This window comes from Eptesicus fuscus, chromosome 6 (genome assembly GCF_027574615.1).
Source record: "Eptesicus fuscus isolate TK198812 chromosome 6, DD_ASM_mEF_20220401, whole genome shotgun sequence".
Lineage (NCBI taxonomy): Eukaryota > Metazoa > Chordata > Mammalia > Chiroptera > Vespertilionidae > Eptesicus > Eptesicus fuscus.
In genome coordinates this window covers 70856644-70884398 of record NC_072478.1, presented here as the reverse complement: position 1 = coordinate 70884398, position 27755 = coordinate 70856644, and the positions used below count along the sequence as shown (strand labels likewise).

General features: G+C 52.7%; 2 protein-coding genes across 11 annotated transcripts in view; one reads left to right on the top strand and one right to left on the bottom strand.

Annotated features, from left to right (window-relative positions):
* Positions 1–2139, top strand: part of FAF2 (Fas associated factor family member 2) — a 32536-nt gene extending 30397 nt beyond the window's left edge. For all 3 annotated transcript variants that reach the window (XM_008142817.3, XM_054717797.1, XM_054717796.1), the window contains exon 11: positions 1327–2139. In XM_008142817.3, the coding sequence (XP_008141039.1) occupies positions 1327–1509 (183 nt within the window). In that variant the 3' untranslated portion in view covers positions 1510–2139. The remainder of the gene's footprint in view (positions 1–1326) is intronic.
* Positions 2140–9034: 6895 nt separating this feature from the next.
* RNF44 (ring finger protein 44) lies at positions 9035–23072 on the bottom strand. Of its 8 annotated transcripts, none has more exons than XM_054717789.1 (11): positions 22684–23072; positions 17286–17437; positions 16897–17077; positions 16358–16525; positions 15802–15975; positions 15544–15705; positions 15323–15465; positions 14997–15084; positions 14786–14907; positions 14543–14642; positions 9035–9320 (listed from the first exon to the last, which is right to left on the bottom strand). In XM_054717789.1, exons 1-11 carry the CDS (start codon positions 22687–22689, stop codon positions 9096–9098), a joined length of 1521 nt encoding a protein of 506 aa, XP_054573764.1. In that variant the 5' UTR covers positions 22690–23072; the 3' UTR covers positions 9035–9095. The 8 variants fall into 8 exon arrangements, with proteins under 8 accessions (XP_054573764.1, XP_054573765.1, XP_054573766.1 ...); XM_054717790.1 differs by lacking the exon at positions 22684–23072 and adding an exon at positions 21891–22357; XM_054717791.1 differs by lacking the exon at positions 22684–23072 and adding an exon at positions 21492–21581.
* Positions 23073–27755: the final 4683 nt, after the last annotated feature.

The window sequence follows — 27755 nt, the reverse complement described above, 5'->3', positions numbered from 1 at the left end:
CCCTGTAGTATGCTGGAGCTCCTGCTCCCAAACTCTCGTTAGGTATGTGAAAACCTAACCGGAATTTACCCTCTAGAGCCCTGGTTCTCACCCTTTCTAATGCCGCGACCCTTTAATGCAGTTCCTCATGTTGTGGTGACCCCCAACCATAACATTATTTTCGTTGCTACTTCAGAACTGTAATTTTGCTACTGTTACGAATCGTAATGTAAATATCTGTGTTTTCCGATGGCCTTAGACGACCCTGCTAGCGGTTCCACTGTAGAGCCTATACTTTCAACTTTTCTGTAAGTCTGTCATTATTTTCAAAGGAAAAGCACCTCTATGTCCTATGCTTTCAACTTTTCTGTAAGTCTGTGATGATTATTTTTTAATCCTCACCTGAGGATATGTTTTTATTGATTTTAGAGAAAGAGGAAATGGGGAGAGAGAGAAACATCAATGTGAGAGGGAAACATTGGTTGGTTGCCTCCCATACGCACCCCGACTGGGAATCGTATCCACAACCTAAGTATGTGCCCTGACCAGGAATTGGACCTGTATCCTTTTGGTGTACACTGCTCCAACCAACTGAGTCACCTGACCAGGGCTGCGATTGTTACTGAGTAAAAAATTTTTTAGCTGAAACCGGTTTGGCTCAGTGGATAGAGCGTCGGCCTGCGGACTGAAAGGTCCCAGTTTCAATGCCGGTCAAGGGCATGTACCTTGGTTGCAGGCACATCCCCAGTGGGGGGGTGTGCAGGAGGTGGCTGATCGATGTTTCTCTCTCATCGATGTTTCTAACTCTCTATCTCTCTCCCTTCCTCTCTGTAAAAAATCAATAAAATATATTTAAAAAAAATTTTTTTTAGCTGTGTATCAAACCTAAGTTGTCAAAGAAGAAACAGATGAATCAGTTCAGAGTAGGACTAGCTTTGGGCTGTGTAATAAATCTCTTTAAGAAGCTGCCCTATTGGCCAGCCAGGGTGGCTCAGTGCATCGACCTATGAACCAGGCGCGATTCCTAGTCAGGGCACATGCCCAGGTTGTGGACTTGATGCCCCGAGTGGTGCGTGCAGGAGGTGGCCAATTGAAGATTCTCTCTCATCATCAGTGTTTCTATCTATCTCTTCCTCTCCCTTCTTCTCTGACATATATACATTTTAAAGGTGATCTTTGACTTTGCTCTGTGAAATGGCAAGACCTTGACGAAGAATTCCAGTGTAATGTGATTACTTCATGTCCCAGAGTCATCCTAGGGATAGCTGGGGGATATTTGATTTCATGGTGATATGTGTGTATCTGTCTTTTTCTCACTGCTCTTCATTTTCTATATGACCTCTTCAGGTTATCCACGACTTCTTATTCTCCTTGAAAGAGAGCCCTGAAAAGTTTCAGATCGAAGCCAACTTTCCCCGGCGGGTGCTGCCTTGCATCCCTTCAGAGGAGTGGCCCAACCCCCCGACGCTGCAGGAGGCCGGACTCAGCCATACAGAAGTTCTCTTTGTTCAGGACCTAACAGACGAATGACACCTTTTCTTCCTCTCCCCCCCACCCCAATTCCTAAAAGAAATGGAAAAGAAAAGAAAAAACGAGAGAAAAATTCACATTATTATTATAATAATACAATATTTTTTTTAAAGACTGCTGCATCCTAAGGAAGGATCAGAAACCATGCTGCCTGCAAGAGTCACCACCTGTGTGCGCGAGGTTAGTGATGAACGTTCTGCCGGCAGCCCACCTTCCCCGCTGCCTTTGCACCACACACCTTCCAGCGAAAGGAGGCTCTCCGCCTCCAGCCCAGCCATCGTCCCAGCGGGGAAGGGGACATTCCCACTCGTTCTCGTTCATTCTTGCTTTTATGGAAAATAAAAGTGACACACCTCCGTCAACCAGCTACTGCAGCATCTCTAAGGACTTGTTTTCCTGCCTCCAGGGAAGAGAAGGCACAGAGCAGAGATGTTCTTTAACTTCCCACAATTTATGAATAACTTTTACTTTTTTTTTTTAGTTGCTTTGTAATGACCAAAGGAATGAGGCTGACATGGGTGTATTTTTCCCCCCTTTATTTGATAAAGCGCCAATTCTTAAACCCATGACATGATTTCATCCCCTGGGCTCCTTAGCCCACAAGAGTATAATAAAGAAGCCCTGGCCTGGTTTGTGCTTATTTCTGCCATTGCCCTCAAGTTCCCAGAGAGGTCGTTCTTTTTGGTCCAATTCTTTGCTGTCCTTTCTTGTCACCTATGCACCCCACGTGGAGTAGTGAGAGGAAATCTGGGTCTGTAGCCCTTGTGATGTACAGATGCACTTACGTGTGCGGTGTGAACTCCATGTATACTCGCCTGTACACACGACTGCAGCTTTTCCTTGGAATCTGTACCAGGTGGTTATTACGGGGTCTGCACCAAAGGATAGTAGCTCTGCATTCCTCTTCATGTGCATGCTGTTCCTACTCAGCCCTGAGCTTTCCTGAATTGCCAAGTTTGGTGCCTTCCAAAGGACTAGCAGGGCCTGTGGTGGAACCAGCAGAACCATGTGAGAGTGCCCTTCCTTTCTCAGTGGGTGTGTGGTGTGGTGGTGGTGGTGGTATTTTAAGGGTAGAAAGAAGGAGGCCTTGAGGGGAGTCAACACAGAACTCTCAGGCTGCGTAAACTCTTAGAAGTCAGATTTCAGTTTCTGATGTGATGTGTCTACCTGCTGGAGGCAGTTTTTATCCTCTTCCTCTATTGCTGTGTTAAAGTAATAGGGTTTTTTAACCTCTGGATGTCCGTCTGTGGTGGTTTATAGTAATGGGTACATGGGTCAGGCCATGTATTAACAGATGCCAGCATGAGCTGACAAGTATTCCAAAGTGTTCTGTGGCTAGACTGGTGCACTCGCAACACTGCAACCTCCTGAAGTTACTCTCGTTCCTGGCGTGCTGTGAGACCAAGGGGTTCCTACAAGATACAGCATAACTTGCTGGGTCTGTCTGTAGTCTCCAAAGGCTTTCTCTGTTGCTTAACTAAAACCTGAGGACCACTCTTAGGTAGCAGTAACTTGGCTACTGTTCTCTTCAGCCTCAATGGTTGGGGTGCACACCCAGGGGCAGGGTGAGGAGCCTCATGGATATCACTTAGGGAGCCTGAGAATTTTCCAGTGGCCTTGGCACGGGTATCTAGAACACCATCTCTAGAAAATTTAATTCTGCTCCTGGCTGCCTATTATTCCACTATTTTTCCCTGCTCTTCCGAGGCCACATGAGCAGGAAATTGCTGTCTGTTGTCATAAAATGTATCTGGAGTGAATACCTGGATAAACCATGTTCTCCTCTCAACCTTGGGTGAATTCTGCCTCCTGCTCACAACTATGCAAAGAGGAATTTCCCACTTCATTAAGCGCCTCCCTCCCCAATGAGTTCACAGCTGATTCCCTGCCAGCATGGGGTGGGGGTGGGGGGGTGGGGGGAGGGCTTAGGACATTGGCTAGGCTGGTGATACTGTCTTGTCCATACCTTTTTGGGAAGTTGTAAATTTTTTTCCTTAATAATTCAATCTGCATCTTATTCTACAATGTGCACTTTATGCCTCTTGCCTTTTGATAACTTGTTCAGTGAAGGAGGTCAGATGCAAGAATATTACAAAGTTTCAGTTTTGGTCGGTACAACTCTTGAGACAGCCTATGCCTTTAGGCTTCCAGAGGCTTCGCAAGCACATGCTTCTTTCCTAGTCCCTGTTGCAGTAACCCAGACTCCATTCCTGTCCCCTTGCTGACCCTAGAGCTGCTGCCCAGGTGCCCTCTCCTTTCCTCCCTGAAAGAGGCACATTTTGTCAACGTCAGTACAATCTGTCTATTACTCCCAAGGACCTCTGCGAACTCGATGGGACCTTCAAGGGAGGAAATATTGCGAAGCCAGTGATCTGCAAGCGTTTGCTCTTGTTTCAAATCACCTCTGGGTATTAACAGCTGTTGTTTCCAAATGGCAAGTCATCAACTAAGCGAAAACACTTGTTTCAAGTTTCCTTCTGCACTCCCAAGACCAAAGTTGTAGATTCGGCTGCATGACCATGGGACACGACCAAGTGGAGACACCCGGTCGGAGTTAGTTGAATTTCTGCAGCTCAATAAGGGGCCCTTGCAGTGCTCTCTTCTTCTGCAAAATTTCCTGCAGCAAATATTTCTTTCTCTTTGCTCGCCTCCACTATGATGTTTGGATAAGAGATCGCCAGGGGAGAATATTTATCTCTTTAAAAAAAAAAAAAAGGTTAAAAAGAACCTAGGAAATCTTCAACTGAGCAGTTATGAAAATTGCTAATGGTGCCAAGGCCAAGGAAAGAATTGCAGGAAATGACAATGGGAAGGAGTGGTAACCCCCAGAATGCAAAATTGGGGGAGTATTTCTGGTGCTTGAACAAGAAGCTCCACTTCACAACCGGTGTTTAGGACTTGTGAGGAAAGCAGCAACGGGAAGTCCATCCACAGAGGATGCAGTGCCCCAGCTCGGACTGCACCTGAACAGTTCCATGTAATTGACTGAAGAAATCTAGTGTACTTTAAATTTTTTTCATAAAAGTTTACATTGTATTGTAGGTTAACATTAAATGTTTTATAACAAAAAATGTTCTAAGTTGTGGGTCTTTCTGTCCAGGAGAGAGGTGGCAGGTAATTTTCTGTGTGAAGGAATGGTGGGGAGATACCGGGAGGGGACAGCATTGCATTGCCAGGAAGCAAGGGAGAATCCGAAGCACGACTGTAAGTGGACCCCGAGTGCATTCCTGTGAAAAATGGCCGCTCGGGCGGAGTGGTGTAGCGCAAAGAGCAGACAGATCTGGCCTCAGGTGTGGGCTCGTGTCAGCTTTGCTCTTTAGCTTCCCCGACCTTTAATTTCCATGAAGGTAACGCCATTTTCCTTGGTGTAGGATTGTAGATTAAATGGAAGAAATGTGCATGAAGCACCGGTCACAGAGGTGTTCCTTTCTCCGTGGGAGTCTATTTTGAAGGACTATTTCGTGCAGTAATAACTGTCAGTTTCTTGGGGGGGGTGTCATTTCTGCCAGAACAGACCTATGTGTCCTTGCAGAGGAGTGACTAGAGAGTCACTTTTGACCTAACAAATTCTGGACTAATGGAACTCCCCTCCTAAGTTGTTTTCGCATATATTTTCATTTCTGAGAGAAAACTTAAGCCTCAGTTCTTGCCTTTTCCCCATTGTCCTTTGCAAAGAACCCATTCCTGTGAGTTATAGGTTCTTGTCACCTTCAGGGTCTGCCCTGTTGCTTATCCAAAGATGTGAGGCCTTCATGTTGTGTTGTACGTTTTAAGTGTAAACTAGAATGTCTTCTGTGAGCCTTACATATAAAAATTTGGCTCTCAGTTAACAGAGAACAGGAAGATTCAAATCCTGATGCCAGATACTCCTGGTCCCAAATCCTGCCTGTGGCCATGATTTTAGCCAGGTGACCTCAACTATAGGCTTCCGTGTCACATAAAATCGGGCCGATTGTAGGTAGCATTGCTGTTGAGTGAATTGCTACCGAGGCCCTGGCATGCAGTAGGCATTAGGTCAAGACCTCCCATTACTGTTTCAAATCAGTTTGTAGTTTGCCCACTGCTAATGGTTCACCCGAGATGTGGTTAAGTGGAGGGGAGAGAGAGCATGGCTTAGTGGGGAGCAGAGTATGCCAGACACTTCCTGACATGCCTCGGTGTTGCAGTTGGAATTCCTTGTGTGCTTTTACCCCGATGGAGCCGTGTCCCCACAGTCCCTTCCTCAGCCTGTGAGCTCAGCTCACAGTGCCGAGCCTCTCCCACCTCCCACAGCCCTACCCTCCTGTCCATCCCCTTGCTACCTCACAGAATGGGGTCTAGAACTCCCAGGTTTCTTCCCCTTAAACGGAAACATGGTTTTCCGCTGAAGACACCACTTCCAAAAAAACCCTTAAGCAGGTGCCACTCGTTTTCCCACGAGTCTTGGCACCAGGGGGCAGGCTCTGTGTCTCCCTTCTGCCACCTCGGTGCACTGTCCTGCAGCACAAGCCATCTGCCGGGACTATCCCCTTCCATTGCTGCTGGCCAGTCCCCAGATGTTGGCAGTTGACCCTCGACCACAACCTAGGTGACACATCTCCGCGTGTGGGTTCTCCCGACGGCTCCTGACGTGACTGGCAGCTGAGTGTGGTGGGAAGAGGCTTTGGCATCAAATCTGGCTTTGAAAGAGCCCTGCTGCTTGCTGACTGATGAGGGCAAGTGTCGTCACGTAAACATCATGGGACTAAATCCTGGCAAAGTTCAGGTGCCCTTAACGAGCCGGTGTCTGAAGGGCCTGGCGGTGGGCAGACGGGAGCTGAGCGAAGGCTCGCTTCCTCCCCTCGGTCCCCAGCAGGGCCATGCTTGGTGTGGCCTTCCCTTGGAGCTGCTTCCCCTCAGGACCTCAGAACCAGCCCGCCGCTGGCCATAGGCTTGATGGTTCCAACTCCACTGTCCCTTCTCTGCCCTCAAAGCTTTTGTGTCCCTGGCTCCGCTCACCTCCGTCCTCTCTGCTAGAACCGTCTTGGACTCAACGCCGCTCTCCACTATAAGCCAGAACTCAGTCACAGTTCCTAAAGTCAACTCCGCTGTTAAGCTGCAGACTCCTAGCATCTGTCAGCGAAGTGAGGAGCCCTGGGTTGGTGCCCACTGCTGTGATGTAGCTCTAGGGACTCCCCAAATGTTCCTACTGCCTGGGTGCCGCTCCACCACTGTCCCCCCTCTCTCAGGTCCGAGCCACCTGCATCCTCTTACACCAACCTGTTACTACAACAGCCTACTTCCTGAGAAAACGGAGGTCTTGTCACAGAACTTCTCTTTTTCACCTTAAAATTGTCCTGTGATGTCACCCGTTTCCTCTTTCTCTTGTCTTGTGGGTATATTTTCTTTTAAAACAGATCATTTGCACACAGTAAAATGTCCAGATCTTAAATCTACAGCTTGATAAAATTAATTTTTTTATTGTCAATCCTCACCAGAGGATATTTTTTTCATTGTTTTACAGAGAGAGTGGGAGGGAGGGAGAGAGGGAGGGAGGCGGGAGGGGTAGAGAGAGAGAGAGAGAGAGAGAGAAACATCGACTGGTTGCCTCCTGTACACACCTCCACCAGGGGTGGGAGCAAACCTGAAACCCAGGTATGTGCCCTTGACTGGGAATCAAACCCAAGACGCTAACCATGGAGCAACACCAGCCAGAGCGCTTGATACAATTTTACCTATGTGTACCCCAAAACCAAGATGCAGAATGCTTTATCACCCCAGAAAGTTCCCTCATGTCTTCTCAATCAGTAGCCCCGCAGAGAGCCACTATTCTGACTTCTTTCACCATAGAAATTTTGCCTGTTTTTAAAAGTTCATATAAATGGACTCATTATGTGTGTAAACGATTTTAGAAATGTTTTCCTGATTCAGGTATTTTCCTATTTATAACAGAAAATTTTAGAAAATGAGAACAAAACATTTCATAATACCACACTGCCAGAGATGTCCATTGTTAATATTCTTCCTAGACTTTGTTGCATATAAAACTTCACTTTTTACAGAAATGGAATAATAATGTAAATACTGTATTACCTCTATTTGACACATTTCTTATATCTTTTTAATGACTATGCAGCATTTCACTGAATGGATGTACCATAAGTTGATAAAAATCCTCTTGTGACATTTAGGTTATTAAACTCTTATTTTTCGCTTTTCTAAATAGCAGGCTCATCTTGCAGTTAAATGTGCATGTCTATTTTTTCATGGGAAAAAAATTCTAGATGTGAGGTTACTGAGTCAAAATAAGAATGGGAATATTTCCTTTTTATTGATTAAAAATATATATATGTATTTTTATTGATTTCAGATAAGAAATCTGGAGAGATAGAAACATCAATGATGAGAGAATTATTGATTGGCTGCCTCCTGCACGCCCCCTACTGGGGATCAAGCCCGCAACCCAGGCATGTGCCCTTGACCGGAATCGAACCTGGGACCCTTCAGTCCACAGGCTGATGTTCTATCCACTGAGCCAAACCAGCCAGGGCTTGATTGATTGATTGATTTAATTTTGAGAGAGAAACATTGATCAGCTGCCTCCTGCACACACCGACCAGGGATCAAACCCGCAACTGGGCATGTGCCCTGAGGAGGAATCAAACCAGTGACCATTTGTTGCACAGCACAATGTTCAACCCACTGAGCCACACGGGCCAGGATGGAAATTTTTCCTTTTTTAAATACTTGTTTTGTCTCCAAATTGTAGCATAGAAAAATTATACACCTGCCAACAAGGCTCAGTCTCCTATATGTGTCACCAAAATCTTCAAAAACTATTGTCCCCTTTTCAATTGCTTGGATCGCTTTATCTTCCATTTAACGTGTTTGGCATCTCTCCCTTACAAAACCTTAAGCTTGCTATTCCCACAGGTCACCGCCCTGTCTCCTTCCCTGACAAAGTCGTTTGCACAACCAGCTTCCGCTTTCTTGTTAATTTCATTTCCACTGACCATCTCTCATGGTCACCTGTGACCGAATTACCACTGTCCTTGGCCTCTTCCAAGACCTTTCTGAATGTAGTTCCCCAGCTGGTGTCTGACACAGAGGATGTGTCCCCCATTTCTTTTCCCACAGGTTGAGGGTCAGATTATGTGAACTAGGTTAAGAAATGGACATTTCCTCCCGAGGACCACTGGGGAGCTTTCAGCAAGGGAGACCCATCAGATTTGGATTTCTGAAAGCTGATTCTGTTCCTGTGGAGAGACTGGATGGGAGGGGGCAAGACTAAGGTGACCTGATGGAGTGTTGGATGAGGAGTCACCTGAGATGGAGAGAAGCTAGGGGTGGACATGAGCACTATTTATAAGGCACAATGACCAGGAACGGGAGGCTGACTAGATATGCACGGGGAAGAAGAAAGAAACTGGATGATGCCCAGGTTTCAAACCACTGGATTTAGGAACAAATACCGTCACTGGTGACCTTGATAGGTGCTGTTTCAGTGCAGTACCGTGTCAGAAGGCACAAGTAGTAAGTGGGAGGGGAAGTGGAAAGAGTGAATACAGGTGGCTCTCACAGTCTGCCGGTGAAAGGTAAGGGGCACAGAGGGCACCAGGAGTCAGGAGTCAGGTCCTCATTTGTTTTAAGGTAGGAGAAACATCATTATGTTTACATGCTAAAAGCAATGCCATTTTAGAGAAAGAGGTTGAAGATACACAGAGAAAGATGTCTCTGGGGTGGGAGGTGCAGGCCTCAGGAGGAAGGACGGGAGCAGAAGCCGTGCATTTGTAGGTTTGAAGGCAGAAGTTGAGGGCGTCCCCATATGATGATGGCCTTTTCTCTGTCAGGTTCTGAAAAAGTAATGGGGTCAGAGGCCTAAGAAGACTGAGCAAGATCTAAAATGGCTGTTTCAGAGAGCAGGAGAGACTGTAGGAGGCCTTAGGTTTTCTGGGCAAATTGAGGGCCCAGGTGAAATTGAGACCAGAAACATGGTGGGAGTGGGCACCTCACTTGTCAGCCGCTTGTCACCAGCCTCATGCTGCCAATTTCTTTCTGAAAACAGAGGGCATTCAGAGTTCTCAGTGCCTCCTTTGTCCAGCTCCCCAGCCGAGAAGCCCGGGGCCTCAGCTCTGGGGCCCTTGGGAACTTCATAGCTTCATTTTTCTCTGTTCCTCCACATGGGTACACTCAATCACACAGACCTCTTGATTGTTCCACAGACACATCATGTACTTGCCCACTTAAAGCAAGACTGAGACGATTGATATTCAAATCAATAGTTTAAAGCAGCGGTCGCCAACCTTTCGGACCTCACGGACCACCAGTGGTCCGAGGACCACCAGTTGGCGACCACTGGTTTAAAGGGATGTGCTGTCAGTTTTTCAAACTCCTCTGGTGGCCAGAGAGACAAGTACCTACCTAGACAGCATGATTCTTGTCTTCCAGAATTACATATAAGACTGGCTTCCTTATGACCCAGGTGCCAGGGAGTAGTCGATACAATCACTATTGGTAAGGTATACCAATTAGGACACCTAGAACTTGCACACACCTGATGTTCTCACGTAGCTCTTACCTTGGTGCTTTTATCAGAGGGCTTTAGTTGGCAAGCAACAAACAGGAAACCCACTCTAGCTAATTTAAGGGGAAAACTGTATTGCCCTAGCTGGTTTGGCCTGCAGACTGACGGGTCCCAGGTTTGATTCCGGTCAGGGGCACATACCTTGGTTGCAGGCTTGATCCCTGGCTCCAGTCGGGGTGCATGTGGGAGGCAACCAATTGATGTGTCTCACATCTATGTTTCTCTTTCTCTGTCTCCTCCCCTCCCCACTTCCACTCTCTCTAAAAATAATGGAAAAATATCTTCGGGTGAGGATTAAAAAACAACAAAAAAACTCACACCCCTGATGTGTTGGAAGAGGGGGTAGGTCCTAGAATTGAACACCAGGCCTCAGAAAGGGTGGGTCGAGGGCAGTTGTGGGTAGGGGGTTGTCAGGATGCCCACCTTTGGGATGGAGGAAGAGGAGACTAAAGAGAGGCCTCCATTACAGCTTTTCAAAAGTGAGTTGCTGACTTGGAGAATGCAGGAGTGGAGAGACAAGGCTATCCTGATTCTCCCATTTTCTTTTTTAAATATATTTTTACTGATTACAGAGAGGAAGGGAGAGGGAGAGAGATTGAAACATCAATGATGAGAGAGAATCATTGATTGACTGCCTCCTGTATGCCCCCTACTGGGAATTGAGTCTGCAACCCAGACATGTGCCCTGACCAGAAATGGAACCGTGACCTCCCAGTTCATAGGTCAACACTCAACCTCTGAGCCACACCGGCCAGCATATCTTGTTGAGTTTATTTTTTGGTTGCTGAATTTTTATCATGAATGAATTTAGGCAATTTTATTTTGCATCAATTGATATGAACATTCGAATTTTCTTTCCCAGTATTTTCAGAATTTCTTGAAGTACTGAAAAAAGCTGGGACTTCTTCACCTGCCAATTTTCTGTCCAGGGCCTAGGGAACTCAGTTGCTACCACTGGTCTAGTCCACCACGTCCCAATGTGCTCCAGAGAATGCAACTTGAGCCCTGCATGAGGCCAAATGGCAATGCTGCCCATAGTTACGTATCCACTCCCAGAGATTTACAACACATGCCTGCACAGCCAAGGCTCAGGGAAGCCCTGCCATTCAGGCCTGTTACCCTGGGAGTCCCCAAACTTCATTGATCAGAGCCCCACCCCCTTTTTTTGTACAAACTCCATCATGCTTTCACAGGACTTCCTCTGAAACACATTTAGGATATCACTCAACTGACTCTGTCCCCAAAGGCTGAAAGGGAAGTGCCCTGACCAAGGCCACAGAGAATGGCATCGGACACAAGGTCCCAGGCCACTGCTCCTGCTCCAGACCGTGCTACTTCCTGCAGCACCAGTCCATATGGGTAAGAGGAGTGCATCATCCCCACCCATCCCCTGGGCTCTCGGGCCCTTGTCCCCACTGAGCCTGGGGATGAGGGGCTCCGGTCCATGGAGTGGGGTCGGGTTAGGGTGGGTGGGTGTGGAGCGCAGGCCAGGCAAATGATGCCAGTGTAGCTCCCTGACAACTAGCCTCCATCCCAGAAATGGTTAGAATTCCCAGGATAAATGGTTTTCCCATGGAGATTATGCTAAACTACAGAAAACTGAGCCAGAGCTACCAAGAACCACCACCACACAGAAAGAACTTCTTTGAAACAAAGTTTAAGATGAAGGGAGCCTTGACCCTGTCATGCTTGAAGAACCGACCTCCAGAATTTAAGTGACAGGAGACCAAAAGGGATGCTTTCCTCACACCAGTTAGACGGACTCCTGCCTCATCTGCGTGTTCCTAAGCTACCACTGAGCTAGCTGGGCAGGCTCATCAGAAGGCACCCTCAAGAAGAACCATCTTCTCTGCCCAGCCTCCCGCCCCCACCCCCCACCCGCCCCCACTTCCCACCAAAAGAACACAGGCAGCCAAAGGCAGCTTGGGCAATACTTGATATACGTCATACATTTATTAGTGAATATCCCTCTGAAATCAGCAACAATATTAAAAAAAATAATGATTGCACTACTTGGTCAAGCAGAACTAGCAACTTTCATTTTAAAAAAAGTACAAATCTGTTAAAAATTTCAATCAGTATACACATATATATAATACAACATACTAGTTATGTTAAATGCTACAAACCAATGTGAATCCAATGGAATGGAAAAAACCACACATTTAAGCTTTAAGAACCATTTTTTTTCTCTATATATTAGCATTTTCTCAAATACATACATGGGGAAAATGAGGTAACTGTAAAATGTGCAAGGAACAGGCCCCCCAAATTACATATATTTATGTGTGTATATATATATGTATGTATGTTGTAGTTAACATATATATATATATATAAAACCCTTCTAACACAGAACACAGGTGCTGGGCCCAGCCAGGCTGGGGGATGCTGCCCACTGTCATGCCTAGGCCAGAAGTTGGTAAATAAGAGTAAACATTAACAAGCCCCCACCACAGGAAATCATTGGTAACATGGCATCTAGAGCAAGGTCAGCAAATCACGAACATCCTAAATAATTGTTTTATAAATCTTCTTTTAAATGATTTTTTAAAACGTCGTTTCTCCTCCCACCCCCCTCAACAGCTGCTCGTTGGAACCACCGCTGCAGCCTATCCAATCCGAGAGCCTGTTCTGCCTGCCCCGGGAAGCGGAGGGTTTTGAAAACCTTTTTGGGAGCGGGGAAGGGAGGGGTCGGAGAGGATGGTTCTCTGTGTAAAATACGTGGGGTTTCGACGCTGCTATAAATATAGAAACATCACCTGGCGTTATATACAGTAAGACTTTGGGTTCTCCATGGGGGTGGGGCCAGGCTGATGGGGCCCCATGGCAGGCCGGGGGAGGCGGGAGCCAGGGCCGCTGCCGGAGAACGAGGGTGGTTGGAGCATCCCTGAGGCAGCAGGCGCCAGGGGCTGCCTGCTAGGATGTGCCGGCCCCACACGCAGTTCGTTCTGGGCAGCAACCTCAGCTGGGGGCAGGACAGGGAAGGGCCCAGGAAGGAGGGGGAGGGAAGCTCAGCCAGACCCTACAGGGGGCCTCCTCCAGACCTTGGAAGGCAGGGCTCAGGATGGGAGGGGGCCCCTGGAGGTGAGGCCCACGCCCTCCCTGGTCCCTGTCCTCCTGGGACTTCCTTGGAAGAGGCTGGCCCAGGCGGGTGGGAGTCAGGCCCTGGCTGGAGAGGGAGAAATGCCCTGAAAAGCAGTAGGCTCTGGGGACGTGTGCAGTACAGTGCATGGCAGTTATCAGCTGAGCACAGACCCCTAACTCCGCTCGGGACCGCCGGCCGCCGGGCCCAGCCCCAGCCGCGCACATGCATGTGGACCAGGCGGCACCACTGGACATTCCCTGCCCCCTGGGCACTCAGTCCTGGTTGGTCCCTAATACCCCCCCCCCCATTTAGCCAAAAGAAAACGAATTGTTTAAAAATCCACATCCCAAAATCCTACACGCGATTTTGGGCCAAATGAATAAAGAAAGACTGCTACTCTTCACGTTCATGCAAAAGGACAAGAGGGGAAATGGGGCATGGGTCTGGACCCCGTCTTTGCCAGGGAGCAGTGGCCGCCAGGATATGTGCTGCCCAGGCTCAGGGCCTGTCCCCCCTGCGCAGGAGGCTGCTGGCTCTGAGGCCCTCTAGCCTGGAGGTGTGGCTGGAATGTTGTGCCTGGGGTGAGGGTCCTCTGGGGAGCCAGACCCACCCCTTACAGCAGGCTGCGTCGGGCTGGCTGCCCGAGTCTGACTGGGGTCAAACCCAGGCCTGGGTTTCAGGAAATGGCCGTATGCCACTGTCTGTCCACGCCTGTCAGTGCCACCTGGGAAGAGGGCATGCTATTTCAGTGCAAGAGACCAAGTGTCCCAGGACCGTGACCCCTTTGCCCATCGGGGGCCAAGGATCTCCACCAGCCACAACGGGGGAAAGACCCCGGGGTCCCAGTGCTGTCAAGAAAGAAGATGGAACTGGGGGCCAACGGGAGGGAGACCGAATTAGGGGCACTCAGGCGGCTCCGTGGTGGGCGGACTGGCAGGCAGACTGGGGATGGAGTCTTTGGAGCTTGGCAAATGCAGGGGCTTATTGCAGGGGCTTCTCCTGGGCCTGACCCTGGCACCAGCTCTGGATATACAGGTGGGAACAGTGGAACAGGCCCGGGCCCTACTCCCCATCCTCCCTGAATCCTCCCCTCCCCCCCTGAGTTTCCAGAGCTTCGGGCAGGGTTCTCATGGGCAGTTGTGGGCCTCACTCAACTTCCCTGGGCACCTCGGAAGCGTCGGCCCGGCAAATGGGACACGTCCGGTTGGCCTGAGGGGAGGAACAGCTGGCACATCAGACCCCACTCTCACCTGTCCCCATCCCATCCAGGCCTGTTCTGCTGCGTGGCGGGGAGGAAGCCCCCCAAATAGGCCAGAACTTCTGGATGATGACGAGGATGAGGGGGGAAGCCCCCAAGCCCACCCTCCTCCCTCACCGCATGAGGAACACCCGGGCTGCATTACCTTCAGCCACTTGTCCACACACTTGGTGTGGAACTCATGGTTGCAGGGGAGAACTCGGAGCAGCTGCCGCGCCTCGAAGTCGCTGAAGCAGACCACACACCTGGGAGGAGGGCACAAAATGTCACTTCCATGCGGGTGGCTGAGGGCAGGCTCCTGGCAGAGCACGAGCCCCCCGCCCCCAGGAAAGGGTTCCCTGGCAACCCATCTGTGCTCAGAGGGCAGGAGCTGGGGCACAGCACTCACAGCGTCTGCTCCGACTGATGGCTGTCTGGGTTGAAGCGGTAGGCTGGAAGCTGCTCGATGTCCGCTTTGGTGAGGCCTCGAGGCTTGGCATCTCCCAGCCGCTCCGCCAGGCTCAGGAGGGCCTGCATACGGGCAGGAGGGTGGGGTCAGCAGCGGCCTGGGCTGGAGGTCCCCAAGCCCCCACACCTCCCAGGACAGGGTTCCACGGGACCTCATAGTTCTCCAGCTCCACGTCATCCACATCGAGATCCAGGCTGATGGTGGGCCCCACTGCTGTGGGCGACATTGGCAGCATTGAGCTAGGGGAGACAGGTGCAGGGGTCCAGGGTCAAGGTCAGTAGGCACTGGGGCCCCGTGTTTGCCCCAGGATGTTGTAGGAGAGGAAAGCCCAGCAGGTGTGGGTGTGTTTGTGTGTGGTCTGCTGGGGGTGCAGATAACCTGAGAGGCCCCAGGACCCCACAGCTGTGTTTGTCTAACCACAGGAGGCCCCAGGAGAATAGAGCACCGTGGCTCTGGGGCAGACGTGCAGGTACTTACAGGAAGTAGGGCAGGAAGCTGGGGTAGTATGGCGGCGGGGGTGGTGGTGGTGGTGGTGGTGGTGGTGGTGGTGGCGGCGGCAGCGGCTGTTGCAGGCGGTATCTCTGGGTGCTCACTCTCCGTGGCATCATGTGGGAGTAGGGCTGTGGGAGGGTGACAGGTCAGCCAGTGTACCTGGCTCCCATCGCCCCAGAGCCTGCGGGTAGGGGGGCGCCACTCACCACACCAAAGGACAGCTCTTGGTGCCGTGGGTCGTGGGGCAGGTAGTGCAGGGGCACGGATGGGGAGAGGGCCGGGCCTGGGGCAGAGGCGGAGTAGGTGAAGCTCCCCAGGGGATACTGATCCCCCCGAAGGTCCACGTCATTGTCCAGCCGCTGCAGGGGCTAGAAGAGGCAGGGTGGGTCAGCTGAAGTCAGTGACGGGGAAACCCCTGCCCCCATGCCACCTCCTCTAGCATCGGCCCCATCACCCAGACTCACCATACGCGGGTGCTGGGTCTGCAGCGATATAAACTGCCCCAGAGGCGCCATGTGAGCAGGCTGGGGGTGTGGGGTTGGCGGTGGGGGGTGCAGGATGTAGTGGTCACTGGAGATGAGGTGGGGGTAGGCCTGATAGGGCACAGGGAGCTGCTGCATGGTGCACGCCTGGATCAACTGCCGAGAGAGGGGGCGGGAGCTGGGAAATGTTCTTCTGGGCCGGACCTATGCTTGTGGTGAGGGCCAGGGCCATCCCATACAGCAACAGGCCCCACTGAAGCCCTCTGGACCGACTGCCCGTTCCTGGCCTAGGCCACCCAGCAGGACACCGCACTCTTAAGGCCCACAGTTACTACCCCAAACAGGCTCTGTTGAGAAGTTAGATATAGCATCTGGGGGCTCCCACTCTCAGGCACTGGGGTACAGGGTTGTGGTCTGGAGCCCGGGAGGCGCTCTGACAGCCTGCATGGGTGTCATAAGCTTGGTGGTTCCGCCACGGGTCTTTTGGTGGGGATGGGGGACGGGGATGGGGGGATGGGAGGTGGAGGCCCTCACTCACCGGGGGCGGGAGGCAGCAAAGTGGGTAGTGCTGCCCACTGAACATCACGGAGCATGCTGGGAGCTGTTGGGCACTGCAGCCAGGGATGTGCTGGCCTGAAGGCAAGGGGAAGCCTTGGGTCGTCACTGTGGTGACTGTGTAGGACAGAGGGACAGGTCCCTGGTGCACCTGTGGATGGAGAGAAACCCGGGAAGTGAAGGGAGGAAGCCTGGCCATAAGATGCTGTCCCAGGTGAGACAGCCCTGCCGGGCCACTCCCTCTCTTCTCTAGCTGGGGCCCACCGAGTACAGACCTGGCTGCCCCCTGCCCCAAGTCCAAAGGGCAGAGGGAGGTGCTTCCAGCTCTACCACTCACCCACTGTGTGGTCCCGGACAGGCCCTCCCTTCTCTGGGCCTCAATTTACAACCTGTGAAGCAGGGCTAATAATGGCTCCCTGAACATGCAAGGAGTCAAGCAAGGGGAAATGAGGGCTCTGTCACCTCTGTTTCACAGATGGGCTTGCCAGAGGCCGGGGGTTGGCTAGGGGGTGTTCTGCCTACCTGCTCGTGGAGATCAACCATGAACGGGCTCGGCTGGGAGGCTGGGTGCAGCATTCGGGGGCTCCCGCCGGCAGGAGCCGAGGCTCGACGCTCCTCTACAAGGAGGTGTGATGGTCGGGGCGGAGGCTGCTGGGAGGGTAAGCGCTCATCCTGGGCAGGCAGGCGGCCCTCACGGCCAGGGCTGCACCACAGAGAGGAGGCCCGGGTAGGACTGAGGGGGGACACTCATTCACAGAGCATGGAGAGGAGCCAAGGTCACTACCCACGGGGGAAGGAAGAAAGCTCAGGGCCCGTGCCCCGCCACCCCTGGCCCCTGTGCCCCGGCCCAAGCTGACAGGCCGCAGCACCAGGAGCTCCAGGGACTGCAGGACTGGGAGGTTCCTTCCTACCTTCCCCGGAGCTGGGCCAGGGTGCTGCTGGGTCCTGCAGACAATCGCCGCTGACCCACAGGGGTGGAGGGTGGCCACCTAGTCACTGCCAGAGCCCATGGTCGCATCAGGGGTGGCAGAGGGGTGGAGAGGCTGGGCCCGGGCTCACAACCCTAGGAGTCAAAAAGACAAAGAAACTGAAGCTTAGAGAAATCCAGCCACTTGTGTCATTAAGGGCCTGGGAGACAAAATCAAACCTCTGTTGTCTGATTCTGGGGCCACCAATAACCACCCCCACACCCGTGTTCCCCATGCACATGGACTCTGGGTGGGTCTAGCCCTCTTCCTGGCACTGGGGCTCAGAGCTGAGAGATGGGGTCAGGCTTGGCTTGCAAGGATCCCAGGCCTCTATCTGCTCTGCAAAACGAGACTGGGCTCCCTCAGGGCTGCAGTAGTTTCAGAGGGCTGGCCAGCAAGCTCCGTAAGGCTCCTTTAGTGTAGGGCTCCCTCAGGTGTGGGGGTCTATTGCGCTGGTCTCCAGGCAGGCAAGGTTCCTGGGGGGCTCCAGCTTCCTCCCTTCCATCTAGTTGGCTCAGGGGGGATTCCAACCAGGCGTGGGGCCCAGTTTTCCTTCCACTATTGCCAGGTAAGCGGTTCTGACCCAGATCCTGCCCTCGGGGGCTCCTAGTCTGCCCCCAGGTGACACGGTCCTACCGGGCCACCTCCCTTCCTTCTCTCCCTGGGGTTTCTACTAGGCACAGACCTGGCTGTCCCTCTGTTTCTTTCCATAACCCATTCCCAGTGCCTACCCATGTGTGACTTCTTCAAAGAAGGTATTATTTGCTCCATTTTACAAAAGAGAAAACTGAGGCTGAGAGAGAGGAAGGGACTTGCCCAAGTGTCAAAGGGGAGGTGGGCTGACCACAGCCCCTCACTGCACCCTGCCACCTATGGGAGGGGTCCAGCCCAAGGGCATCCCCGGAGGTGCTGAAAGAGGCCAGCCACCTTGGTGGGTCAGGTAGGTCTGGAATGCAGCTCTGGGGGCCTCACACAGCCTCCGAGTGGGAGGTGGGGATTGCTGAGAGAAGAAAAGAGGAAGCCAGAGCCTAAGGGAGGAAGTTGTGCAGGAATGGGGTGTGGCAGGTCTGCTCCTTCCCTGGGAACTAGGGGTCCAGGTGGGGCAAGTTAGGGGGACCACTCATTAACTCCAGAGGTTGGGAGGAGGCCCCGGTAGGAAAAGCTTTGAAACCTGTCAGGCTCCCAAAGCTGAAGGCCTTTGCTGTTCCTGCCACAGGAAGGCCCCACCGCCCCTTCTCCATCTGACAAAACTCCCTCCGAATCCTTGATACCTCCCTGCTGACACTGCCAGGAAGCAGTGTCCTGTCCCCTCAGCACCTGTTCCTTCCTGCCAACAGTGGCAAAAACATTTCTTTTGTGAGGTCTTTGCAGCCCTGACTCTCAAAATGAACCTGCAAGAAAGGCCCTTCTCCAGCTGACAGGACAGCGTCCCGCCAAGGCCACAGCCAGGAAGAGGCTGGAATTCACGCCTCCTGCTAGTGGCCGGCCTCGTGCGGTGATAATGCACAGCGGGGACTCGACCACACCGGGCCAAGGCCAGTCTGGGGTCGTGAGGTTAGTGCCAATAATTCAAAACTGGGAGGCTACATATGATTCTGGCCTTTGGATGGTCGGGGGCCAGAAAATCTGGCTCCACTGGTCCTTCATTTATGCTTGGCCCCGCCCTTACTTGGAGCATGAGTCACCCCAGGAACACTCCCCACCTGCCCACCACAGGTGACTGGGTTTGTGATCCCCGGTGTGGGTCAAGCCCACATCCTCACACATGCGTATAAATACACCGCCTCCCCGATTCCTGCTGACAATCCAGCCTAGCCAGCAAAGGCCAAGAGGGCTTCAGGGGAAACCTCCAAATAACAGCAACAACAGGCCGCGGGACCTCCTGGGTCAGAGTCGTTACAGGGTTGGGGAACAAGGGCACCTAGATTTTTTACCAAATTCTCCAGCAGTTTCTACAGCACAGTTAGGTTTGGGAACCTCTGCTCTAACTGACTTCAGAGATTCTGGGAACCCAGTCCCCCTGGTAAAGAATATCAACAATAACTACAATACTCCCCATGTGTCATTTTGATCAGTCCTTACTGCAACCCTCAGAAGCAGGGACAGTGAAGCTCCAAGAGGTGAGGTCCAAGGCCAGTCAGCTGGACTTGTAAGTGCACTGGGACACGGCCCAGGCAATGGCCTCTACGGTTACTCTTGTGGGAGGCTGTCTTGCTGAAGTCTGGGCAGCGTCAAGGCTCAGGGGTGTGGACCCCACAGAGGCCCAGGCCCATGGGAATCTGTTCTGTGGCCAGCCCCTCAGACACCCACTTCTCAGGAAAGGGAAGTAGCAAGGAGCCGAGAACCTAGAACAGCAGACAGAAGGGGCTCTAACTGTGGACACATGACACCCTGACTTCTGGCCAGGGTCTTGAGCATATCACTTCCCCTCTCTGAACCTCAGCTTCTTCATCTGTAAAGTGGGAACAGCCTAATGACCACCTCCAGTGGACTGGCAAGTGCTGCTCATAGGCCCTGGTAAGAGTGGTTTGTAAAGCTTAGGTGTGAACAATATCTATCTATCATCTATCTATCTATCTATCTATCTATCTATCTATCTATCTATCTATCTATCTATCTACCTACCTACCTACCTACCTAAGCGACCATTACCACTGGTCGCTATGACATGCACTGACCACCAGGGGGCAGATGCTAAACTCAGGAGCTACCCCCTGGTGGTCAGTGCGCTCCCACAGTGGGAGTGCTGCTCAGTGAGCTTACTGAGCTGCGGGATGAGTAGGAGCAGCGAGGCACCCGGCCCCAGCTCAGGACTCCTCCCCCGCCGCCTACCGCTTTGCGCACTACTGCACACTACTACATCCCCTCGGGGGATGTCAGACGGCCTGCGCGGATTGGCAGTCCAACGTCCTCCAGGGGTCCCGGATTGCGAGAGGGCGCAGGCCAGGCTGAGGGACCCCACCAGTGCACGATTCCATGCACCGGGCCTCTAGTTAGAAAATAAGAGAGGCTGACCTCCACTCCACCCTCCAAGCAGAAATCAGGGGCCACTTCAAGCCCTGCAGGTGGTAGCTGGGAAACATGCCTCCCTAGGGAATACCCCTGCTGACAGTCGAGGGGCCCCTGATTCCCAAAGTCCTTCTAGGAACAGAGGCAGCAAAGAGGGGACACACCCACTTCATAATCGAAGAAACTGAGACCCAAAGAAAGGAAGTAACTTGCTCTAAGCTACAAAGTCAGAAAGGGACAAATTTGGTCATGGCTGAGCCCCTGGGCCCAGATTCCTCCAATCCCTGACTCAGTAGCATTAGTAACCTTAAAAACCGCCTAATCCCAACGCTCTATTCCAGGCCCTAAAGATCAGGAAAGCTTCTTGAAGGGGCCTGTGACTTGCCCTATTGTGAAGAGAAAGAGAAGCGAGAGAGGCTTAGATTGAGAGCTAGCAACTTGCTCAAGGTCAACAGCAAGGATGGCCACCCCAAAGTGCTCTGCCTTTCCACACTCCTCTGCGCTGTCCTCTCAATGAGATCTGTGTAAGTGGAGCTTGAGGGTCCCATCCCTACACGCAATCTTGCCTGGAACCAGGTACCACATCTTGCATCCATGCGCACCCCCTACTTCCCATGCCCCAGCAGCTACCCCCATCTGGGTCTAGGGGGTCCCTTCTATGTCCTGTCACTGGGGTCCAGCTGCTGTTTTGCAGATTAAGCAAAGTCAGCCTGAAAACATGAGTTAACTAAGCGAGATGAGGAGCCCCCTCCCTTCTCTCCCTCACCCCCAAAACAGGCAGGCCAGGATAGCCAGACTTGGAACCAGGAGCCAGTCCTTGCTGGGCCAGCCCGGACTCCTAGGGTGACCTTGCTCAAGGAAACCACTTCGCTTCTGTAAGCCTCAGTTGCCACAACTGTGAAACGGGGGTGGAAATCTCTCCTTCCCAGAGTGCCCAAATGAAACCAGAGGCCACAAGATGCAAGAATCTAGGTGGTCACATTAGTGGGGTAGGAAGCCAGTGTCCCTGAGGGGCAGGCCCCTCCTCCACGCGGACCAGGTACCGGCTGCGGGGCGATGGGAAGCTTCCTCAGCTACCCCTCCCAGGGATGGGATGTCAAGGTGTGGACAGGAGAGGAGACTCCCTCGCCCGCGTCTCACTCCTTTGTGCCGCGCTCGGAGGGACAAGGGGGGCGGGAGGCCAGACTGCGGCGTCTGAGCAAGAGCGCTGTGACTTTAAGAGTCGAGGATCCCGGACCATGTGCTCCGCGTGAGACAAAAGCAACAACAAAGGAAGTGGCGGCGGCAGCAGGGGGAGGGGGCGGCTCCTTCCTCTCCAACCGCAGCGCTCAGACTCCGGAGCAGGGAGACTCGTCCAGGCATTGGGGCTCTCTGGGAGGGGGGTGTCTCTGATCTTAGAGGTCTCGCCGCCCCCCTCCGGACCGCCCGTGATTAACCCCTGCGGAGCCAGCTACCTCACAGCCCCCAGTCCCAAGGGAGGGGGCAGCAGTTTCCAGGGGTGCGGAAATCGGGAGTTGGGGGGCTCTGGCCCCGACTCACCTTCAGCCTCCTGGACACACGTTGATTCCTTTGTTCCCGATCTGGGGCGGCCAAGCTGGGCAAGGGGGCGGTGATGGGGGTCTGCCCGGACCCTTTAAGAGCCCCCGCCCTGCGGAACAATGTGCTTCCCTCCCCACCCCCAGGTCCGGGAGCAGTCCGGCTCCTTCCGGGGCCCTCTCTCTTTGTTGTCCGTCCGCTGGCGTCTGCCTCGCGAGGCCCACGCGCGCTCAGCCTCTCTCGGCCCAGGCCCTCCGGCAGTGAGAGGCGGCGCAGGACGCGGACAGGTTTGCGCAGCTGCCCGTGGCTGGCCCTTTAAGAACTGTCCGCGGCGCCAGCGGAATGTAACAAACCCAACATTTGATTCACAACATTCGAAGCGGCGGGGTCGCGCGCGGGGCGGGAGGGGGCCTCGCGGGGGCGCGCCGGGAGGCTCGAGCAAACAGTAGCAGGCAGCTGCCCGCGGCAGCCCCGCCCCACGCTGCGAGCTCCGCCCCGCTCGGGCCCCGAGAGGCAATCACTCGCCGCGACCCGACACGTGATTAATGGCCGCCATCTTGATAGATTAAAAGAAAAAAATACTCTTCTCGCTCTCCCCTCCGCACTTAAAGTGACCGCAGCCATCACAGACAAAGGGGCGGGGCCGCCTGGCTAAAGAGCAGAGACTCCGAGATGGGCAAGACCAATCAGCTGTAATTCGAACGTGCTCTGCAAACTCGCGAGCCAGTCGCGCTTCTGAGGCTGTTTCCCTGTTGGAAAAATGGGTCCCGCCGACAGAACCACGGCCCAGACTTACTGTCATGATTCCCTCCTCGGAGACAGGGCGACATCTGGGTCACTGAATTGTAATGGGGCCGATCTTCGACCAGGCCGAGGCGTCCTCCTAGGCCAGTCCAAGTGGTTAGGAAAGCCCTACAGTCCTGGGCCAGCAACCTCCCCAGATATGACGTCACTCCAAGAGCTACTGCGCTGCGATGACATCATGGTCTGGCTTCCCTGCATCTTTTAAAACTACACGGCGGCTTTAAAAAGCTGGGACTGCCTGTATTTGCCTAACGGGCCAATAGCCGGCAACCCATGTAAATAAGTTAGCGCCTGGCCTGCAGGGTGATTGGTCCGCGCAAGCTGACGTCACAGAGACATTTTAACCGCCCCGCCCCCAGCATGGTCAGGGAAAGGGGCGGGTAACAATTTGAAGCTCCAGCGGCAGTCGTGGGCGCTCCAGTTGCTTCTTGCCTAGGGGCATTGGGAAACTAAGCCCCACTAAGTCTTTAGTTTTCGACTGTACTCCCAGAAGCTAGCTATGAGACAGAGGGATTGCTACAACCTGCCCATTTTACAGATGGGTAAAGTGGGGTGTACTGACCCCAGGTCACACAGCCAGGGAAGTGTGGCTGAGCAGGTATTTGAAACTAAGCCAAAGCCAAGCTTTTCCCTTTGTTTGGATGCCTTCCCCAGGCAGACATACAAAGTGGAATATTATCTCCATCTTGATTATTTAAGGGGAAAAAAATCAGTAATACCCTTAATATCCAAGAGCTGGGAACAGGCCCAATAATGGTGTATGAAAAAAAGAAGAAGAAAGAGATAAAAAGAATGGTGTATGTATATAATCAATAACTGATTCCCCTGTATGGTGCTCCACTGACATAGGGCTACCTCCAAGAAAGCCCTAAGAGATGCCAGAGCAAAATCATAATGTGTGGTGGGCTGTGGGGTGGGGGCAGAGTTGGAGGTGGTGCAATTCCCTATGCTTCTTTGGTATACTTCATAATCCTAAATTCAAAAATAAAAGTTGAAAGCAAGATGCTGAACAGAGTATAATAATGTTTATATTTTAAAATTAGATATATACAATATCTGCAGAATATTTCTGGAAGGATATATAGGAAATTGACAATTGTCCTCAGGGAGAACTGGAAGAGACCACTGGGTCAGGAAGATAGACTTACTTATGCTTTTGTACATGTGCTTTTTTATTTTTTAAAACATTTTTTAAAAATTGATTTTTTGAGAGAGGAAGGGAGAGGGAGAGAAACAGTGATGTGAGAGCAAAGCATCAATCAGCTACCTTCTGCACACCCCCTACTGGGGATGGAGCCAGCACCTTGTCGCATGCAACCTTTCAGTGCATGGGATGTCACACAACCAACTGAGTGACACTGGCCAGGGCTACATTTGCTCTTTTTAAAAAACCCTATACAGTATAACCGACAGAGAAGTCTAAAGAAAATTATTGTTAAAGAATATGTTTTTAGACTTTTAAAGCCATAAAACCTTCTGATCCCTTAGAGTCAGAAACCCCCCTTTAGGAAAGGTATCCAATGGAAAAATCCAGAAGTTTGGGGAACAGACATGTTTATCGGTGTTGTTTAGCATTGTGGATGTGCAGCCAGCAACGCAATGACTGAAGATGGTACTGTCTGCAGGTCTCTAGGCACAGGAGATCAAGTTCATTACTACAGATGGTACTAAAAAGCCAAACTCTCTCCATCACAGTTAACAGTATGCTCTGACTCCCTCAATACACAGCACAACTGTCATCACCTTGTGTCAGGACAGCAGAAAGCTGTCTCCTGGGGACTCCCCCTACCCTCGCCCACACTGGGTTGTGAAGGTCCAAGGAAGGGGCTCTGGGTTTGACTTTCACCATGTGTTTTCCCCAGGTCCATAGGCCAGTAACATATCCCCCTGTAACTTGAAAAACTTTCCTGAGTATATGCAGAATCACTCTGGAGCTAGTGGAAAGAGGCTCAGTTTTACCAGATTTTCCAGAGAAGCCAGAAATCTGGATTCTCCTATGAAATCCCCTCTCAGGCTCACTGACAAATCTTATGCTTTGGAACCCCATGGTGGGGATGTGGCCACACATCTTTTGAATCCCTCATTCTCATCCGCCCACCCCATATACTTGCAGGCCAGTTCTGCTACTTTCGTCATACAGATGAAGAAGGTGGCTTAGGAAATAACTCCCCTTAACAGATCCCGGAAGTATGGCCCAGTGGGTTCCTGAAACTATAGGTGGGGGTGGCTCACCCTTGCCCAGGCATCTGCCATGAGGTTCTGTGGAGAAATTTGGGTTCAAGGGTCTCCTGCATGGTCTGGGCAAGTCCAGTTCTAGCCATTGGCTCACTGGTTTTTCCAATGACCTAAGAGCTTGGCACCAGCATTCACTCCATTTTATAGATGAGGAAACTCGGGGGAGAAGGAATATGACTCACCTACCATCATACAACTATCAAGGGGTAAATCTGGGACCACATTCTAATCTCACTTTAAGTATGCTTCATGCCACTCAAATGCCAACACCGGGTTCCCAAGGGCTGTTTAATAAAAGCACAGATGTCCTGGGGCAGGAGGACAGACCTTGGAAGATCAGAGACTAGTGGGTGGCTCCAGATCACAGGGTGAGTAAGTGGCAGAGGATTCAAATCCTGATAGCTCCAAGTGCAAAACTCTGGATACTACATTCCAGCTTCCACCCCCAAGCCTCCTCTGCAGGAGATGGGAAGGATTCTACTTGGGCAGGAAGAAGGCAGGGTCATCTGTTCCTGCTGGGGCCATGCACTGCCTCCATTGGCCTATCCAAGAGCCTGGATAGCTGGCTGCCACCCCCCCCCCCCCTACACACACACCTCCCTCAGGGTCAGGAAGTACCCCACTCCTTTCTCCTAAGGCCCCTCAAACCCTCCAAAGAGGCAGGGCCTAGTAGTCTTCTAGGCAGAACAGAGAGATTAAGGAACCATCCAGGGACACACAGCACAGGCTGGTAGAGCCAGCTCAGGACAGGTCTGAATACACCACCCTCACATCTGAACCCAAACTTTGACTCACCTAAAAAAGAAGCACCTTTGTGCAGGTGGGGGGAGGGCGGGGTGTCTGTAAAAGTGTCACCAGGTTTGGGGCTCGAGTCTGCAGCACTCTTGCCCCACCTTTGAAACCGTGGGTCATTTATTTGGCCTCTCTCTGCCTCACAGTCTCTCACTTGTAAAATCAGGACATCGATAACACTAGCGACAGAGGACATTTACTGAGCACTTCGTATGTGCCAACAATGTTGTTCATTTCCTAGGATACTGAGGAGGCATTAAACCCAGAACCTCTGAAGCCAGCCTGTTTGGGCTTGGACCCTAAGCTTTGCCTATTAGCTCTATGACCTTGAGGAAGTCACCACCTCTACGAGGCTCAGTTTGACGAGGTGTAAAATGGGGTGAGAGTACCTACATATCTTAGAGAGCCAATAGCGGCTCTCTCTCACTGTGTGCATTTCTGAGGGTACCTGCCTGACTTTCTAGGTCTAGCTACTGGGACCGCTTGGGTGTGGGAGCTTGTGGGTATGATGCTGGGAGGGGCTCTCCTTTCTGACTTCTTCCCTGAAGCTCTCACCACTGGAAACCCCAGGGTCTGCAGAGGAGGGAGCAGGTGCCATCACATCAACTAGAGATGAAAACCGGAGACTACAGGACTGCGGCGCATAGCAGATCCAGGGAGATTGAGTCCAACCAAATTTCTGCCACCCCCCCCTCCTGCCCACACTGCCTTCCCAACCTCCAGCATCAGCTCGACTAGGGCTTAGTGGCCCTCGGGCAACGGAAGCTGTGTGACCTTGGACAAAGACCCTCTCTGGACCCCCCGACATCATGAAAGTAGTAACGACGGCACTGGGGTGCAGTGATCTGTTCCCCAGACTCGCAGCCACTCCAGGGCAGGTCCCAGGACGCTCTGGCTCCCCAGGGGCTGGCACAAGGAGCGCTAGTAAAAGGGAACGGACGCGACGAGGCCAAGGATTGCAGCTCTCTATCCCAGACTCCTGGGCCCTAGATGAAGGTTAGGACCAGCCGGGGGTTACAATCGGGGCATGCGCAGGGTGCAGGGCACGCTGGGACTTGTAGTTCCCAGGGGCACCCTTGAACCTAGCGGTCGGGTCGCTGAGAGGAGCGTCTCTGGCTTAGGGTCCCGGGACAGGGAGCTTTGGCCCTGCGGATGCAGGCAGAGGCCTCGCTGGAAGTCCTTGCACTACTCTGCCAGCCCGTTGCCGCCCCCTATCGCTCCGTCCTCGCTGTCCCTGCAGCTGAGGCTCAGGGTCCAGGCTGGGCGTTACCTGGGGCCAAGGCGGGGCTCCACCCCCACCGGGCGGCCGGCGCGTCGCTCCAGCTGCAGCCCGGGGTCCCGGTCCAGCTGCGGCACGAGCGCCGCCTGCCGCGGCCCCCCCTTTGGCCCCGCGCAGTGGAACTACCCGCGGGCTTCACCATTGGGCGCGAGCGCGCGCACGCGCGGGGCCCACGCCGGCTGCGCAGCTTTCACCCCCACTCCCGCGCGCCTATGGAACTACCTGGTTTACACCAAGCGCGCGGGAGCGGGAGGTGGAAGGGGGCGGGGCGTGAATAGACCACGCCCACTCGGTGCCGGGCGGCAGGGGCCGGCAAAAGCGCAGAGACCGGAGCCTGGCATTCCAGCCGTCCGCTACTGTCCGCAACCTTGGACTAGTGACTGACATGACGCCGTCTCTTCGTCTGTGAAGTTAGTACGACTCCGTGGCCGCTCAAAGAGCCTTTGCTTCTCGGAGAGTCTGTCCCTCTCCCCCAGCCTCGGATGGGGGGTAGCGATCCATGTACAAAGAGCACTCTGGAGTCAGCAGATCTTGGTTCTCCCGTTTGGGCCATTTTTTTTAGCCTCAGTTTCCTCATATGCTAAATGGGAGCAACAATACCAACTTGAGGAAGCTGGGAGACTCCAGTGACAAGAGGAAGCGTATGCCCATCACTAGACCAGCCTGGATCAGAGGATGGTTGGACACCTGCTCAGGCCCGCCTTCCTGAGGCCCCCCCCCCCCCCCCCCCGCCGGGGGCATCATGGATGCCCCGCAAG